General features: G+C 45.7%; 1 protein-coding gene across 10 annotated transcripts in view; it reads right to left on the bottom strand.

Moving 5' to 3' along the window:
* Positions 1-19553, bottom strand: part of ADARB1 (adenosine deaminase RNA specific B1) — a 1064814-nt gene that overhangs the window by 194632 nt on the left and 850629 nt on the right. For 6 of the 10 annotated variants that reach the window (XM_069615858.1, XM_069615857.1, XM_069615860.1 and 3 more), the window contains one exon: positions 1473-1520. The exons of 3 other annotated variants lie outside the window; for them this stretch is intronic. In XM_069615858.1, the coding sequence (XP_069471959.1) occupies positions 1473-1520 (48 nt within the window). Of the gene's footprint in view, positions 1-1472; positions 1523-19553 lie in introns of those variants that run through there. One more of the 10 variants, XM_069615863.1, reaches the window with a different exon arrangement.

Genomic DNA, 19553 nt, shown 5'->3' with positions numbered 1-19553 from the left:
AAGCCTGGACGTGGTTCACAGGAAATTCTTCGGTCTTTTTATTAGCCTTATTCGATGGCTAAAGCAGAATGGGAGGGCAGGGCCAATGAACGGGTTAATGCTGCTTTCAGTAAAGTGCTATTTTGCTCATCCTCTCCTTCTAATCAGGTCAACAATTATGTTTTCAGGACACACATTCTGCCCCCTGTTGGTAGCGGCCCCAGGCAGTTGCTTAGAATTGCCTTATTCTGGCACTCGCCCCCCTGACTACCCCACCCCCCTTAGGATTTCAATTGATATTTTTGAAGTTAACAGCATTGTGCAGCCTTTTCTTCCCGAGTTGTAGATACCTTCTCTTATTTAGCGGGCTGTACATTGATACTGGGGGTCTCGCAGAGCTGCCGAGCCAGCTTACCAGAGACCAACAACTCGGGTAGGACGGTTGGTCACTTCTGATCCAATGGACTGCTACGACACTAAATTGTGTACTAAAATGCATCTAAATAGCAGCATTTTAGTTCTATGTTAAAGCAGTCACAGGTCAGTATGCACAGTATCATACCAAAATGGGGGTAGGGATAATCATATCTCGATAAAATAGATCAATTCTAAAGGTATGAAATTGGTTGGGCGTAGGGGGTGGTGTTTCCCTGGACACAAACTCACCCTTCTCCTAAAATGGCATGAATCAATTAAACGAAAGCGAGAAACAGCCCTTACCTAGGATAGCAAAGAAACGTTCATTATATCAGCTCCTGCGAAAAGCGATGCCAGTTTAAGGACACTCATCACCAAACGCATGTCTTGCATCACTCCCCTCCTCAGTGTCAGAAGCGCTATGAACATTTGGAATCATCATGAACAAGATTTAGAAGCGTAGATCTTTGGACTTCCTCTGCATATTGCGTAGAATGAGTTTTGGCTGCCAGGCATATGGCACTTTAAACAAGCTCTGTGGCTTATAACCGCAGAGAGGGATTCGGCTGGACCGTACCATCAGGTACAAGTGACAATTAACATTACTTTGGCATTAATGCTGCCACTTTTCATGTATTCATTTTTTTTTCAAGTAATGAATCGGTTATGACTCGCACGCAGGATTACATATGTGCCCCAAGAATTGATCACCCAAAAGGAGAATGCTATTGATGATCGAAACTCCATATGAACAAGAGGCCCATTTGGTGCATCCAGTATGCACCGGTGCACTTTTATGCTTTGCAGATTTTAGCAAGGTTGCTATAACTCCAGGGTACTGCATCGTGCTACAGCCTCACCCCGTGTAGAGTTCACCCTCACACAATTTAGTTGGTTTCGAGCATTATATTGCAGTGCAAGCGACTAGTTCGGTTCCAAACTGTTCCTTGGGAAATGTTGTTAGTAACAGGATAAGAGATTAGCCAATATTTCCTCCGATTACCTTTTAAAAGAAACATATTAGGGTTAAGCGTGTTAAAAAAAAATGGTTTGCGAAAGTTATATTTTCGACTTACTTGAATCGGGCGGTAATCTTTGTTTTTTCCCCACAGAGCTCAATCTACCTAAAATGAAAAGAAAGCTCTAAAGATGGCACCTACAAGATCTTTACTTCTCTACAGCATAGATACATACGAAAAATATGTACTTGTAGGTTTCAATGAAAATATGTATTTGTAGGTTTCAATTCTTGCGTTATCTTGAAGTGAGTTCGCAATGTGAGATTTTTCTCATTTTCTTCAAGCTGGCTAGCAGATCTTTGCCAGCCCCACCCACCCTTTGTGGAAGGTGCATTGTATGCGTGGAAGGCGTTGCTCTGTGTCCTTGTTGAAACCTAGTTTGCCCCTCAGTCACCCTCGTGCCCTACTGATGGGCCTTTTTCCTGACCATTTCCCTACATAAGCAGTCAGTACCTAATATCAAACTTATTCTCAAAGCCAGAGTGATGCCACCTACCTCTCCATTCTCCGTGAAGGCGCAGTGCATAGTTTCTAGTGCTATGCTATGCGCAGCCATCATCCTGCTTGCAAGCTCCATCTGCTACAACCCTACCCTGCACTGCCCAGGGCTGTGCCAAAGATGCCATGGCCACTTCCTCTCCAGTGATGCTCTTACTTTTCCGGCCCTGCGTGCCTCAAAAAACAATACTTCTGTGCCCATTTCTCCCATACAACACCCCCACACAATTTGTCCACAGAGTGTCATCAAAGGGCAGGTCTTTATAAGGCTGATGCTTGCCGCAATTATTCCTCATGCACAAAGCAATTTAATTAAAATGCTGCATTCACGTCTATCGGGATAAAAAATGCTAAACCGGCTCATTTTTACACTATTGCAGTGTCCTCCCCCACGCCCTACCTTCCACCCACCTGGTGGGTCGTGCTCCAAAATCAATGTCTGTTATTCATGTGTCATCCGCAGTGTTCTGCATTATCCTTGTGGAACTGCCATATTTCTACCTCACACTAGTGCTTTCCATACCACATCCCTTACCACTGCCATAATGTACCTTTGCCACTGCAAGTATTTATACCACCTTAGTCTAAGGGGCATTTTTAACCCCACCTCTTGAACTGAAATTCGTCAGGATTTGCTGTTCGCAGGGCCACGCCTTTTCACGCCCCTCGGTTGATGGCACCCATTGCCGTCACCTAGAATTCTCTTGCCATAAAATCAGCCATAACCACATTATAAATGATGCAACACTGGCACTTTCTACTATAGCAATTGGCATCTCTCTCTGTGCTGCCGTATTCCATTCCCAGAGCTGTATCTTCAAGACCCTTCTTTTGAACCCATGGCCAGTTCCTCCACACAGGTCATCGATGATTAAAGGTAATTCTATGACATTGCACAGAGCCTTCCCATTGGGCACCACTACTACTTACTTTTCCAAGCAGTAAGAAAGTGCACACTAAAGAAAACACCTTCCTTCTCAAAACTACGAGTTCCCGAATTCTTCCTTGTCCCCTTAGCCCTAATCACTACAACCAATCCCTGTTGGATATCTCTCTCTCTCTCTCTCTCTCTCTCTCTCTCTCTCTGATTTATCCAAGTGGTGTTTGTGTCATTAAGGGCACTGTTGCAGGTTACGTCCTTTAGAGGAAGGGGCCTTCTGTTGTGATGGTGCCTTAGGGAGAAGCAAACCCCTCCCAGGGTGGCATCAGTGTCTCAATGGGAAAAGAGCAGAACTGACCATAATAAATGCCGCTCATGCTCACATAGGGTGCGCGTACCTGGATAGGGAGATTGGGCATTAAGGAAAAAGTGATCCAGGGTCATTCAAGGCACAACATTTCAGGACAAAAGACTGATCGCCAATTATTCCACTTAGGCAGGCAGCAGATGATTGGTGCAATTCATTTGTGTACCCATCGGTCACAGAAACTGCAGGTAGAGCTTTTGATAAAAAAGATTAAGGCATTAAGGAAGACCTTTGATGATTCTGTCTCTGGAGCAGTTTTCAAGATTACACAGGCTTCAAACGTTTTAGATCACCCAAATAGGGTGGCCCCCAGCAGCAACATGGGGTTCACTCCCAGTTCATGTACGAACCCCACCAAGAGGAACACAGCTTGGACAAGAGAGGAGCAAGCAGTGCCTTTCCTACACCTGTTCACCCCGTGGCAGTACGTCCATGGGGAAGGGGGTCCTAACAGCACTACCAATAACCTTTAGCCAGGAAAACTTTAATCTGGCTTAGAGCCAGATTGGCTCTAGGATCATCGACTGGGGGACATTTGGATACATTCCCCAACCTTATTCCTGCAGGAGGATGCCGATACAGGAGTCACCGCTAATTACCCACAATGTAACATAAGACATGACTGACCCAGCGGTAGGTTCCTCAGCCTTCAAGATACCCTGAAGGATCATACCTGTAATACTATATCCCTGGCACACACTAACTCTAGGAAATGGGCCCCCCCTTAGCTGGTAGTAGAATACACTGAGATACACGCGTCTATGTGCTACATAAGATACTGGTACAAGGAGCAAGATGAAGGTGGAATTCTCTCAACAAAACCTTCCTAGAATTTCAGTGGCTACATACCTTGGATCAGGCGAACCCAGTTTATTTCCAAATATGGCAGGGATCTTTAGAAGGGCATAGCTTGGGCTGGATATATTTGGCAGGCTAGGGTCTTCAACATTGCAGGTTCACTCGTTAAATTATCACTTCACTGAAACATTTCAATTGGAAAAACAGACATTAGACCCTATCTAAGTGAGCAGATGGGCTAAGAGCTTTAGTCTTGTGGGAAGACACTAATACTGCCATGGCCCAGGGGAGAGGGTAAGACATCCTTCTAGAAATTAGCACAAAGTCAAAAGGGCTTGCTAGGTCATCAGAGACAGTCTGCAGGGGCTAATTTATTGAGTAATAGCTTTGACAAAGTATTACGAAAGTATGTTAAATACTTTTATGGCTGTTGACAAAGCTCAGCTGATATTGCAAACATTGTTACACCCCTCAGGTCTCTTGCAGGGCAGTGGAGGCCAGCCAGTTGCCCAGAGTAGAAGGTCACAGTTTCAGACAAAAGTGTTGGTTAACACGAATATCAAAAACCCAAACCCACCATCTTTCCCCAGTAGGGGAAACCTACAAGACTAGAGGAGCAAGGGGTCAATAATTCCACAGACAATGCTCGTACAGTGGGGGTAGTTCACCCTGCAAGGATTGCCCCATTCTCCTCGGACATGGGGGTGGCAGCTATTGCAGGCAGAGTATGATGTGGAGGAGGTGGCTGTATTTTCAAAACTTCCTCTGCAATCAAATATTGCTTTCATCACACCTCATTTGGCTTTTCAGCCAGCCTGAAGGGTTTGTTTTGGAAATTCAAGAGTGTATTTTTCATGGATATGTGTGAGACACACACTTGGAGGTGGTTTATCTTGGGTTGTAGCTGCGTGATTTCAGAACAAGAGCGAGGAAAGATTGGCTGCTGTGCCTGGCTGGATGGGGGATGTGGGTTTGATAATTTAATGGCGTTCATTTTTCTGAACATTTGCGGGAAGCACAAAGAAAGGGTTGGGTCAGGGGCCAAGCTTTACAATAATATTATCTGTGAGGCTACACCACTAGGCCACACTTCCTGCAATAAATAAGCACCTTTATTAATATTAAGAAGAACCCAACGTTGCAGTATTTTTGTTCATGCCAAGAGTCTGACTTCCGCATGGGTGAGTCGGTCGTGTTCTTATTTGCTTGTTATGTAGAGGTGGTGGTACACAATGCTGGGCATTAGGGCAGATTTCCCCCAGATCCGGCCAAAAAACTATCACCAGATCTTGGATCCAGGAAGCCCACTTCCACTTAAATTGTTATGTGTTTGAACTGCTTTAAAAGTTGCCCAAACTGGGATTCATACCCACGCCATAAGGACCAGGGTTGAAACACTTATGTGCAAGACAACTTTAACTCTGTCGTCATCCCTGTAAAATCTCTTGTTAGCATTGTACTAGGCAGACACTATTTAAGTAAATTACACCCTTTTAGGTTTAAAAGGTGTTCACATGTTATACTTTCCTTGCAATGCTATACGACATCCTTCTCTTGCTTCTACCTTTCATTCAGGTGTTCATGATTAACAGGCTCATTTTTTATGGGTGGGGGGACTGATCTCCCCTGCCCCGCGCCACGTCGCTGGTTTTATCCTACAGTAAATCATTTCCAGCACTAGTGGTACACGATCAACTTGCTTTCATATAGTCGTTAAGTACTGCTTGTTATTCAGTTATGAACCGTGGCTCTGGAATTCCGCTAATCTTGCACCCTTGTGACTCTGAAACATCGTGCCCTACAACATCTGAATAAGAGGAACTGTTAGCCAACAAGGCTGCACAGAACTGGTCTTCGACAGATCGGCCGGAAAAGCTATCAAAAGACCAATCTTTTTTATTAAGGCAATCCGCTTCAAACCACATCCCATGGTGAAAGAAAAAATGTAATCCTCAAGTCTTTTATATCACCTACAGTTTGCCTAACCTAACAGCTCCACTGTACAATGGGTGGTGTACAATGTGTAGGCACACGTCCGTGTGTGTTAACTGTGGTAGATGCTTGCACTTTGTTTGGAAGGAAAGGGGTGCAACACAAGCATTATGACAGTGAAAGAGTCATGGAATGTATTTTGGGCATGACATTGTCGGATTTCTGGCGTATAATGTGAGGCTAGCATCATGAAAGTGTCTTAGCCTGGCAGTATCTGCAAATATAGTGGGCGCAGGCTCATGAAAGTGATTTGTCCTGCCACTAATTTTACCACATCAACAGAAAATAGTAAGACCCTCCATAACATAGCAAAGCAGCACACAGATGCCTAAAGTTGCACTTTAGGGCCCATTTGAGACCGCACACAACTACAGGGGAAATAGGTGCATGTTTAATGAACACGGGTTTGAGCATGTTGTGTGTGCATATGCATGAATTTGTACGCTTTGGACAAGAGAATGCTCATCGCATGTTTTTAGCATCTGGAGTCACAAACCAATTTCCAGTAGTAAATCTGACATAGTTTTGAGTAAAACTTGAAAACAAATATTTCAATTTATGAATAAGTTATGCATAATAACACGCACCAAAAAAAAGCCGATTAGCTGATAAGAGTGAGTTACTATTAAAAACATATTTGCAAATCAAATGGATTTTTGCAAATTTAGGTCAAGATTAAATGAGACCGACTACTGCAAATATGAAACTAAAGTATTTATGCATGGAAATATTTGACTCCTTGGTGCTTGGAAAAAAAATGGATAGGTATATGACTTATCCGTTGACCTTTATATGAGGCGTTGGTGTCACCAACTCCCAAATACACTTACCACAATTGCTAAACAGAGATTCAGCTATTCCTGGTGAGCAAGGACTCTGAAGACGGACGTTTTTAACTCCTCGGCAAGGAAAAGGTCGTGGCAGCTGCAATAGTCCTAAACCTATTGGCAGCACAGCACGTTTTAGAACCATCAGCAAGATCCCATTATTTGTGGGCCCTCTGTTCTGCACAAACTGTGATGGGGCACTACCCACCCTCTTTAATATACTCCTCCGAGTACTGGCACATTCAAAGAAAACTTTATTCGAATAAAAATGTATAGCCATAAAAGTGCATTACATTCGTAGTTTTAAAAACATTAATTGTAATTAAAACATCAAGTATGGAGGAATACAAAAATATCCTAAATACCAATTAAACTCGCAGAACAAATAATACAATTACATTCATACTTTCCATGCAGAGATAACAGGCCAATTTAAAAATAAAAAAGTGTTTGCAGTAATCACTTCATTATCTTTTGATGTTTTAAAGAAAGTTAATGCTTCCCTTGTAATTAGGAACTTCTTGCTCACAATAAAAGGTATAAGAAACGGTTTCCTTAAAGCAGAATAACGACTACAGTGGAATAAGAAAAAAAGAAATTGACTAGTTAATTGTACGGTTTAGTTAATAACGGTGCCAAGAAATACTATACTTGCTGATCTGAAAAAACTGCCAGCATTTCCGCTGGTTCTTCTTTTGAATGAGTAACACCCACGCATTCTCGTTCAAAGGCTACTTTCTTTATTTTGCTGTCATTTGTGATAATTTTGTTTTCAAGCTTATTCATATTTGAGCCGACATCTAGAGGCAATCCTTTATTTGAACAGCAAGGCGTGAAATCAAATTATTGACTAGAACTCTGGGGAGAATACACCATTGGTTTCACAATCCAAGCGAGGCAAGGGTGCATAACTAGGGCTCCCGGCCGCTATCCACCGTTCCAGCCACTGGAATGGGGGACGAAGGCCATTAGCACTGTGGGTTGCCAAAGCAGTAACCCGCAGTGCTAAAAAAAATAAAAAAAATAAAAGAGGATTTTCCTTCTTACAACACCGGGACACGCTCGGTGTTTCAAGCCTACATTCCTAGCCATCTGATTGGCTGGCTCCCCCTGCCCAGCTCCTAATTAAGCATTATTGACCAGAGCTTTGAGCCACAGTCGCTACTATGAGGCCGGAAGCCCATTTTGCTTGCACCAATAAAGAGGCTCAAGGGCAAAAATAAATTCAGTATTGCAGAGTGGCTCCTGGCAGTAATGTCTCTTCCAACCTGGCTGGGTTGCTCATCTGGGTGCTATTTGAAGCCCGCTATTTTCTCTTAAAAAATAAAAATATTCAAGACCATTACAACCTGGCAGTTATGACGGAATGCCCGGTTAAATAGCCCAATCTTTTTTGATTTTTAGAAGTAAAATGATGGCAGTAATTCTGTTTCTCAAAGGGATGTATGCTAATCAGATCCCCTTTTCTAGTGCACTTCGGTGCCTCTGCTAATGACTGTCTCGTGACATCTCCAGCAACTGTCCTGCAAGGCTGGACAGGCTCAAAAGGTCACATGTGCATGCCTGAGCAGCTGCCCAAACACCAAGTTCCAAGGTATCCGGTAATAATATCCCCACCAATAATATCACCATATATATGCTAGTCGGGAACAGCCATAGGCAACATTATTAGTGTGGATACATTTTGGGGTAAATGGAAGCAGGAATTGCGGGGGTGTCCCCCACTCCCTTTAAAATAATATGGGGGTTGCAGGGATCCCCCCCCACAGGTTTAATGGGTTATCGCTGCAAAAATATGGCGCCATTTTTGTATGGCGATATTTTTGCGAGGGTTAACACATGGAACCAGTTCCAACAGGTAGAGAGAGCTTTCAAATAATCTACACTTCTGATTCAAAATGTATTCTGTACCCTACTCAGCCTGGTAGAAAATTCAACTGTAAACAAACGCAATAAAGTAGGGAAAACGTATGGTGGTGAGTGGGAGACGGGGACATTCGAGCCCCCTACCCCCCTTATTCCCATGCTTCCCGGGTGGACCCAGCCATGCCTGCTCCAAGTCCAGGGCCCCGGACTTGGGGCACTCATGTGGGAACACCTCAGGGAACCATCGCCCCTTTCGTACAAGTACATCTATGATCACTACCACATCCTTATACCTTACATTATGAGGTTAAGTCAAGACTCAATTTTTTTAACCGCACAGACTCCATCTTGTAAGCAAGCGAGAGGGTGTTCAGGTCTCACCCCAACCTGCAACCACCTTTGGAAGCACACAGTCAGTGTAGCGCTTCCCCCGCCACCTCCTCCTTGCCGTCTGCATAACTGCCAGGTTCCCATGAGAACGCTGGCAGCAGAAAAGCAACAAAATCCGCACTGTATCACTTGCCGTCTAAACTCTTTCTGTTGACTCAAAGACAGCTCAAGGGGAGGAGGCGAAGGCCAGGACTATCTGTCTCCATAAAAACCTGCCCGCACCCCTTAGACCTGGGTCACAGACACCTAGTCCCTGCGTACCCTAGAGCAGAGTCAACAACACGAGAGACTTTTAAGGTGACAAATGTATCTTCTCTTTCCAACCCGAGTGCGTGAATAAAGGCCCTCTCCTCGTATTTGTAATGCATGTAAACCCACTGACACCTCCAATGAGCATAACAGTATAAATACATATACATAGGTATTAGAGGCTTTTATGATAGCTCAGTCTATTGGAATTAGAATGTGTATTGACCTATAACATTTAAATACCAGCACGATTAACGTGTAGTCCCGTAATGAGTAAACAAACCAAAGACCTATGCAAACTTACACAATGCTACCTCGCTGTTAATAAAGCAGAATGTCTAGACATGTCATTAGGCGGAACCATGTGAATTGTTGATTGAACTTAGTCATGTTGCATTGACTGTGCGCCAGCTATCTCTTTCCTACCGTCCCTGTGTTATGAGGTGGCCCAAAAGCATATGAAGTTTGAACAATGTCATAGAATGTTCCTTTCAAATACAGAAACAGCTAAGTGCGCATGAAGCAGTAACTTGTTATGTGTAAATGTAAATGACCCCCCCACTCCATTTCTTAAGTGATGTGAAACCAAGGACCTCAGTAGGAGGGCCTTAAGCTCACTCCAGAACACCCTGTCCAAATACAGAGTTAGGTTGTTTAGACACACAATCAGAAAGGCCCTCAAAGAAGAGATATGTCTACAGATGTAATGTGTTTTCTGAAATCCATCCGCAATAACCATATACCCCTGCCTCCCCCTGTCAATAATGAAGAAATGCCCCCAACCCGGTATTCAACTATGTTTATGTGTTTTTGCATGAAAACAATATCCTTGGTAAGAGGCACGCAAGTGGTGTCCAATATTAGAGAATCATGCATTGTTTTTCCAAGCGCAACTTATCGCCAAACTAAGTGATTGAATGTGTGACCGGATGGGAATGCGTGGCTACAAGGGCAAAATGTGATAGGCCAGGAAAAGATGTATCTATTCGTCGGTGGTTGGACAGATGAGCCCGGATGAACTCCTGACCCAGCACCCCACATCATGATGTCAACTCATCACCCACCCAGGGACCAATCAGCCATCGCGTGACCATATAGCACCTATAGGAGCCACCTATTAGTGACCAATCCCAACTGTTCATGGGCCCCCCCCTAGGCCTTCCCACACCTCGATGACGATTTCTCTGTATAAAAGTAATTTGCAACATGTTTTCTGCAGAGCGCTCTCGGTGTGAGCAGAGTAGATTCTGTTTGCCCTAATTTTAGATAAAGCCTTTGAGATCACTCTCACTTGGTCTTGGTCTTATTCCCTCCTGGGATGTACCTTTATTGACTCTGGTGGTAGTTCACTGGTAGGCCTGCAGGGGGCCTCCCCCTTTCATTGGTGACCCAGATGCGATTGCGTTCTTTCCCGTCCTTCTGGCACGAGACGCCCCCATGCTTTGACCCTGAGCGCGCTCCCTGAAGAGCTACCCGCCAACAGCAACCGGTACACTTAGAAGTGCGCATGCAGTAGGGCGAGCAGGTACGTGATCCCTCTTAATACAACCCATACGTACAACTCGCCGGAGCCGGGGCGTGGTCTTTGAGCGAGGAGCAGCGCCCTGCCGATTGGGTCCAGAAGGTCGCGGATCAAGACGGACACGCAAGTATTAAGTGCGAGTGATACTAAAGGCGTGGGTGGGAGTCAGATTAGGAAGGGTTGAGGGTGCAAAGAAAACAATTTTGGGTAGCAGCGTAAGAGTATAAAAGTGAATTAGAGGGGGAGTGGCAAGAGGTTCTGGAGTAAGGGGTCTTTCTCTATCTTTCCTACTACTCTCTTCCTATCGCATATGGCCATTACACGGATCCTATCTCCGTAGGGAGTATAAGGCTGTGCCGCGTAGTGCTGTCTCGACTAGTACAGGATATAGAGGTGTAAGAAGTCAAAGTGAAAAGGGAAAAAATAAAAGATTATGGGGTCAGCAGAGAAACCCGGAGCATTAGGTAGAAGCACTTTTTTCTGACTTTTTTCTTATTCTTTTCCTTGCCCTCCAAAGTGGGTGGATTGGTACAAGGGAAGGGAAGGGAAGGGGTTAAAACTTGGTAACGCAACAAGGGAGTAGGAGAGGAGAACGGGACATTGGGAACGGTGGGAAGTGTCATGTTTGTGTTTTATGTGTTTCGTTGTCTATGTAAATGTTAAATGTCTATTCTGTATGTGAAATGATTATTTTTGATGTACACGGTGCAATGCTGATTTGGTGACTTAAAAGGGGAATTGCTCGGTAGTTAGCACAGTGTGAAAATAATAAAAGGTAATTGAACCGGTGAGAATTGCAACAGAGGAAATTGAGTATACAAGCAACAAATAAAAATACGAAAGGCCAATCAGGTAAGGTGTCGCACGAGCGAGGGACAACAATGGGCACGGAAACGCCCCTTGCCCATATCTGTAAGACACTGCCAGGTTATGCTGAAAAGATCAGAAAGTATCATGAGCAGTGGATTACAGAATTGAAGGGGGAGGGACTGCCCCAAGTATGGCCGGAAGGGGGGTCTTTTGATAAGGAAGTATTGGATATGATTGCCACTTGCTTGTTCATTAAGTACAAAGGAAAGCAGCTCCATAATAGGAGAGAGATATTGGATCTATGGCGCCTATTTGAGGAGGTGCCCCCAGGTAAAGATAGTGAGCAAAGTGCATCTCCCCTGACAGCAGCTGGCAATGCAGGGCCGCCCCCTCGAGATGAAAAAAACAGAGGTAACACGTGTTTATCCCTTGGTGTCAAAACCAGAACCTGCTGAGGGGTACAGTAACCCCTTGTATGTAGCACAGCCCACAGCCCCACCCGTACACAAGCCATCCGCTACTGCGCCACCCCCATATGAGAGCTAAAGCATAACACGACCTTTGGACAGCTCAACAGTCGATATTGGAAAATTAGCCCAAGACCTGGAATCACGCCTCACCATGGCCCGCACAGAACTGTCACGTATAAGGGCCCTGGGGGAGGGAGGAGGGACATCCACACCATGGGCAAACCAAGGTGACACTCCCCCACCGAGTACGGGGACAGGGGAAGATGGATGGAAAAAGGGAGAGATCCTGTTCCGAATTAACGATACCCCAACGCGAATAATAGAGATAAACACTGTGGAGTGCGGGCGAGAGGGAGGGGCACTATCGGAAAGAGAGGAGGAAGACTGGAGTGACACAGAAGAACAGCGGCTGAGGAACAGGACCGGGCGTATGGTGGTGGTCGGAAAGAAAGGGGAGAAGGTGAGTACGAAGAAGGGGGGGAAATTTACAGCTGCCTCTGATACACCAGGGGGCGGGGAGGCCAAATTACATACCATGGGCCCAAATGGACAAGGCCAACCTGCTCAAGCAGTTACCTCCACTCTCTGGAGGTGCCAGCAAGTGGATATATGCATTCGAAAAACACACGGCAGGGGTGCCCTTGGCGGTGGGGGATGTTAAGAGCCTGCTTGCGTCTGCGGTGGGAGATCAGGCTAACAGGGTTTGGGCAAAGGCGGGGTTCCCAGGGAGAACGCTAGATTGTGACCGTCATGATGGGGCTTCGTTTAACACAGTACGAGCGTGCGTGTGGGATGCACTGAGGGAAACATTCCCAGACACCCCCGATTTACAGTCAGTGATGCAATGTACTATGAATGATGAGGAAGATGCGTTGTCCTTCATCCTTCGGGGGCAAGACATGTGAAGAAACGGGTATGGCCTGGGATCAATCCACGTCCCTGTTTTACTTCATTATTAAAAGAGGGCTCCCAAAGGAAGTGCAGAAGGCCCTTGATAAAATAGCTGGGATAGAAGCCAAGGGGTGGCCTGAAATTCAAAGCATTATAGTGCACCACTGCAAAAGGATCAAAGAGAAAGAGAAGTGCAGTGGCGGCTGGCAGACAAAGCTAAATTAGTACAGAGTAAGCTACTGAAGGTCAATGCAGCAGTAGGCACCAGTGCAGCAGGAAGGGGGCGGAAGGAAGAAGACGGGCAGATGGGGGTCCCAATACAGATGGTGACCAACTGGACAGGTAATGGTCAAGAACCATGGGTGGAGGAGAATGGATACGAGGGGCAACAGTGGCAGTCGAGGGGTGGGCGAGGACACAGAGGAGGATTTAGAGGGCCCAGAGGAGGTGGTGCAGAGTATGGAGGGCCGCAAGGGGAAATGCAAGGACAATGTTGGCAGTGCGGGAGGTGGGGCCATTTTATGCGAGAGTGTCGAAGTAGGCCAAGTAACCCATACGCCAGCGGACATCCTCACCCAGGGAGCCCACATGGGCTGCAGATGGGTAGTGGAAGGAGAGACGGTCAGCCCGACCACCAGCACACTGATGAACAGCCCATGCCCCCGCAGACTGCACCTACACACCCCTAGTGCCACAACCACACTGCCCACATGCGCAATCAAACCTACGCCACTACCGCTAATGGGGCCCCAGCAGCACCATGCAGAGGAACCGCCGTAGTAACGGGGAATGTTTTTGATGTAGACTAACTCCCGTGGCACTCAGCATAGGACAGCCCACAGATAGCGTTTGCGTGTCCAGTACTATCGGTAACGCGCGATGCAGCAGAGGAACCACTCGTAGGGGCAGCGATAGGAAACAAGCAATTTATTTTCATGGAGGATTCGGGAGCGGAAAAATCATGCCTTAAGGAAGGTAGGTTTCCGCTTTCGAATCGGACCATGGAGACGCAGGGGTTCTCTGGGGCGGTGGTCGAGGTTCCATACACAGAAGAACTAGACATAACAGTGGGAGGGAAAACTGTACGGGCCCCTCTGCTATACTATACTATACTCAATAAGTCTATCTCGTTCACAGAGAGAGGGCTAGTATGCTCCACACCTGGCATATGCACACTGCGGACAATGTTATTGATACACACTCAAGCAGGCTTTCCGCAAACACGAGGCATACCTGTGAATCCTGACATGTTTATACAGGGGCTAAGAATATTAACACGAGTGGTGCCAGAACTAAAAAACAGCAAATCTAGAGTGCCCTTCGAATTCATATTTCACCCCGTGGCAGATCCAGAAATAGTGCCAGGATCCATCGTGCCCCTGGACATACACGCTGTGCATGTATCAGCGCACAGGATAGCAGTGATAGCCATGGACATTCAGCGGTGCCAGTGGAGGACAGTACTGCGCATTGATGCCAATATGGCCCTGCAAGACTTATCTGATAAAGAACTTTTTAGTGACACAGAAGACAAAGGGGAAATAGTAATGGAAATTGAAATCCCTTGCGAAATAATGATCCAAAGGCGAGAAGTACAATTACCCCCGGTAGCCATGATCAGAGCCCCACCAGCGTATTTTGAGGAAGATATGTCTCTAGTGCCTCAACAGTTGTGGACAACAGGCCCACATGACGTAGGGCTGCTGCACGAAGTAACACCAGTAAAGATTAACCTCAAACCTGGAGCCATTTTACCCCGAGTAAAGCAATACTTTACCCCGGGAGGATAGCTTAGCGGCAACGTGCGTGCCTTGGAAGCAAGACGAAATGAAGCAACACAGGTTCGATCCCCGTGTTTAAGCGCGTTATAAATAAGCAACTAAGATAAAAAAAAAAATAACGAACAATTCCTGTAACAGCGCCTCGATGCCCACGGGCTGTGTGAGCGCTTTAAAAATGCAAAATAAATAAAAATAAATAAATAAATAACCTATATCCAGGGAAGCAGAGGAAGGGATAAAAGACACAATTTATGCACTAATAGTGCAGGGTATAATAGTATCTTCTAGCTCACCTTGTAACACATGTATTTACCTGATTAAGAAAGCAAAGGGGGAGCATGGAGGATGATCCAAGATTTACGCCCCCTCAATGATGTGGTACAGAAGGAGCTCCCTCTAGTCCGAAATCCTGCCTCAATATTATGCAGCTTTCCAACAGAAGCCACCCACTTTACGGTGATTACACATTTTGCTGCTATATTTACACTCGATCGAGGGTCGTGGTATTTGACAGCATTCACCCTATGGGGCAAAAGGTACGAACATTGTCGGTTGCCCCAAGGATACTGTGAGAACCCCAGCATATTTAACCGGATATTGCATTAGGACCTTGGGAACATATGCACGACAAGCCCCATAATTCAGTACGCAGACGACTTGTTGGTCTGCGTAAAAAGTGAGGGTGAGTGCAGAAAAGACAATCACCCACCTGACACACTTGGCCCAAAAGGGGTACAAGGTAGACAGACAGAAGTTGCAGTACTGCCTAACAGAAGTATTGTATTTGGGCCAACTGATTTCAAAAGATGGTAAAAGAATCATACCAGACAGAGCAGCTGCAATAAAAGCAGTTAAAGAACCCAACACAGTGAAGGAAATGCAGAAATTTCTCGGCATGAGTAATTACTGCCGGGCATGGATATTAGACTACGCGTCATACACAAAGTCCCTGTTACAGGCCCTCAAGGAAGCACAAAAGGAAAACACTAAACTGCAATGGACACAAGAAATGCATGCAGATTTCGATACACTTAAAGAACTGATATCCACTGCACCAGTTCTTGCAAACCCAAATTACGAGCAGGAATTTTACCTTTTCTCACATTGCAATGGCTCACTGTTGACTGCCGTGCTGACATAGAAGACGTCACTGGGCCACAAACCCCTGGCATTTTATAGTGGAACACTCAATGCAGTGATGCAAGGACACTGCGTGTGAACAGGCTCTCGCGTCTGCTGCGTTCGCAACAGCACAAAAGTTCCACTATTGTGATGGGATGCTCCGTCACTTTATACGTCGACCATTCCCTGTTTGCCATACTTGAAAGGTCAAAAAGCACACTGACGACACAAAGGGCTACAGCCTATGAACTGATCATTTCCAGCCCCAACACTCACATAGTGTGGTGTAAAAGCATAAATCCAGCCACATTCATTACAGTGGCATGCACCGTAGAAGATATGCAATAACATGATTGCTCCACGAATATGGGGAGCGGCGAAGATGCTCAACAGGCACACGAAACTGCATTAACAGAAGAAGTTTACTTTGTTGATGGGTCTGCCTCCATAGACTGAGACAGGAGAAAAGCACGTAGGAGCCGCAGTAGTGTGGGTGGAGGATGGGGAGTTCGAGGTGATTGTGCAAAAGAGGTTGCCCCACATTTTTCGGCTCAAGCAGCAGAATTAGTAGTGTTGATAGAACCCCTACACGCAGAAAAGGGATGCATGGTAACAGTGTACACAGACTCGGCATACATGCCAACCACGGTGCACGCAGGGTTGGCCCGGTGGGTTAGAAGGGGATTTAGGAGAACTGATGGGTCACCAGTACAACATGCAGCATTATTAAGCAATCTGATCGACGCCCTAAAAGAACCCACACTTGTTGTGGTTGTGTAATGTCAGGCCCACACTCGAGGTGATGACGTCATCTCATTAGGGAATGCGGCACCGGACACTGCTGCCAAAGAGGCCTCCTACCTACCCAAGAGCCTGACAGGTGAGTACATATTACAGAAGGCAATAGAAGAGGAACAGTCGGAGAGCATCAATGCACTGCCAGTTTCCCAAATCAATGAACTCCAGCACAATGCACCAGGTGAGGAAAAGGAACTATGGTTGAAGCGAGGGTGTAGTCAGTCCCCGACTGACCTACTCTGTAGACAAAACATCACCGGCAAAGTGGTAATGCCAACCAAATTGCTAGAGGTAGCATTTAAGCAGTTGCACTTCCCAGCCCATAACGCCAAACAGCACATCATTGCAGAGATTCAGGAAAACTGGTTTGCCCCCGGATTACAGGCACATGTCACAAAACTGATAGTAGAATGTGTCACGTGTCAGACCTATAATTCTGGCATGACACTACGTACACTCCGAGGACCATTACCAAAACTAGAAGGGCCCTTTAGAGAACTACACAGACTACGCCTACATGGGAGAACGGTGTAATGGAGCCAGATATTTGATCGTTGTTGTATGCCCATTCTCTCGGTGGGTGGAAGCAGGACCATGTGCCCACCCAGACACACAATGTGCGGCCAGATTCCTATTGAGGGAGGTTTTCCCTCGCTGGGGTATTTGTGACGTCATCCGATCCGACAACGGTACACATTTTGTGAATGACATGTTCAAGCACATTACAGCGATGTTAGGAATAACACACAAGCTCTGCATGATTTATCATCCACAATCGAACGGCGCTGTAGAAAAAATGAACGGGTTGCTCAAGAATAGGTTGTCTAAACTGTGCCACACTCTCAAAAAGAACTGGGTGTACTGTTTTCTCATTTCAAAAAGCGCTAGGGGTAATCAACCTAGTAAGGACCACCACCTGTCACCACACGAAATTGTGACAGGTCGAAGAATGCATACAGCTCACTCAACCCCGTACAGACAGTCAGACGCCCATCAAAGCGCCACAGTCCTAGGCGAGGAGTTCCAAGAGTATCTCAAAAATGTGATAAAAGTGGCACGTGCTATAGCAAAACAAATAGCACCTCCCTTCACATATGACATGCCGAACATAGCAGCACCACAGAAAACGCAGATTGCCAGCTGATGGCAGGTGACATGGTTTATGTCAGGAATTTTGTAAGGTGGAACGGACCCAGGTTCAATGGCTCCTATAAAGTAATATTCTGAACACCCACAGCTGTCAAGGTCCAGGGGTTGCGCTACTGGGTGCACTTGACAGATGTTCGCAAGGCCTGCGGGAATGTAGATGATCAAAATGCCCAAGAAGGTATGGAGGAAGGTGACACTCAGACGCAATAAGAGGACTGGGTGAGACATTGGTATCCCATTGAATGCTTGACAAACCCTAGTTAGGGTACAAGCTGTGAACAAAAGTGTAAATATAGCAGCAATATGTGTAATCACGAAATATGAGAAAAAGAATGAACATTACTGCATTCCAGGACTCAAGGTATGGTGTACAATAAAGATGTGTGATTAATATTTTTTCTCCCCAACAGCGAAGTGATACAAGCACGGCACAGACCTCCCTCCCTCCCTCTCTCTCTCCTTCCCAAACGTACGATGTGGGAGCAGTGCTGGATGGACGTGCCAGAAATGTAAATAAATACCAAATTATAAGTAGACACAAAGAAAAAAATTAAAATAAGAAAATGATAATGAGAGTTCTAAAATAGCGCATTGATGGTTAAACAATGTAATGTATATACTGCAATGCATGATTAACAAGTGCTTATGTTTCATTTATTAGGAAACTCATCAGGCATGGATAAGCCTCCGAACACAGTTAGCAATAGTGTAGAAAGGAATAGAAGGAGAAGAGAGTTATATCCTAGCTACTCGTATGAGTGCATGTTGTTTTTGTGTGCAGTAATGTTCTTTACCGTGTTATTTGGCCTGTTTCTGTATTGGGCCATAGTGTATATTTCCATTGATGTTGGTAAAGGAGGTGTCGGCATAAAAGCAATTGAGAAGGGGACCCACTTGATCTGGGATGGGGCAAGGCTGGTATGGACCCAAGAGCAGGACCTGAACCTTACAAACAATGTCACCGAGATGCACAACACAACATCACCCCGACCATGAAAAACGCACATTTCAATGTATACACAATGAATGACAAGACACTCTCTGAACTAACATGGGTGTTAAACCATCCATATCCCACCACTGTGGCAGTAGAAGAAATAAGCAAACACCCTGACTAAACTATTAAAAGGGGGTATCATAAAGGGGGGGATGGTGCTTAGAGGCAATGACGACTTCCATACCGTTGTGAAGAGCAAGCAAAGGGGGGCGGAGGGAAAGAGATTAGAGAGGAAAAGAAGGGAGACTGGGGCAAATGAGGAGGGGGAAAAATACAGCTTTGATCTAGATACCGTTGATAATCCCCAACACCCCCATCAAGCAAATAAATGGTATGCCGACATGAGCCATACGGCGCAGCAGACCACTAATGAGAGCTGCTACGTCTGCTCCCTTATCCCCCACGCCTCAGGTACTCCCAAAGTGTTGTTGCCACAAGAAATACCAGTTGCAGAGGCCCAATGTCTTGTACATCCTACGCTGTGTCGAATAAAAACACTTTTCAAGCACACACGGTGTCTTTTGAACTACTACAAAACGAACAAACGTGCTACTCCTGGCCGCAAGGAGTAGTCTGTGTAAGGGAACCCTTCCTGGTAATTAAAGGCATGTTGCATGCTGACAACAAGTGGCAGAAGGAGGAGGTCCTGTGCAAAGCAGAAGCGCTCCGGGGCCTCTCAGAGAACAAACTTGCATGGGTACAGAGAACATGCACACCCACATTGACTAAAC

This window comes from Ambystoma mexicanum, chromosome 9 (assembly GCF_040938575.1).
Source record: "Ambystoma mexicanum isolate Mex_15411 chromosome 9, UKY_AmexF1_1, whole genome shotgun sequence".
Taxonomy (NCBI): Eukaryota; Metazoa; Chordata; class Amphibia; order Caudata; family Ambystomatidae; genus Ambystoma; species Ambystoma mexicanum.
The sequence above is the reverse complement of the archived record's forward strand: the minus strand, read 5'-3'. Positions and strand labels throughout refer to the sequence as shown.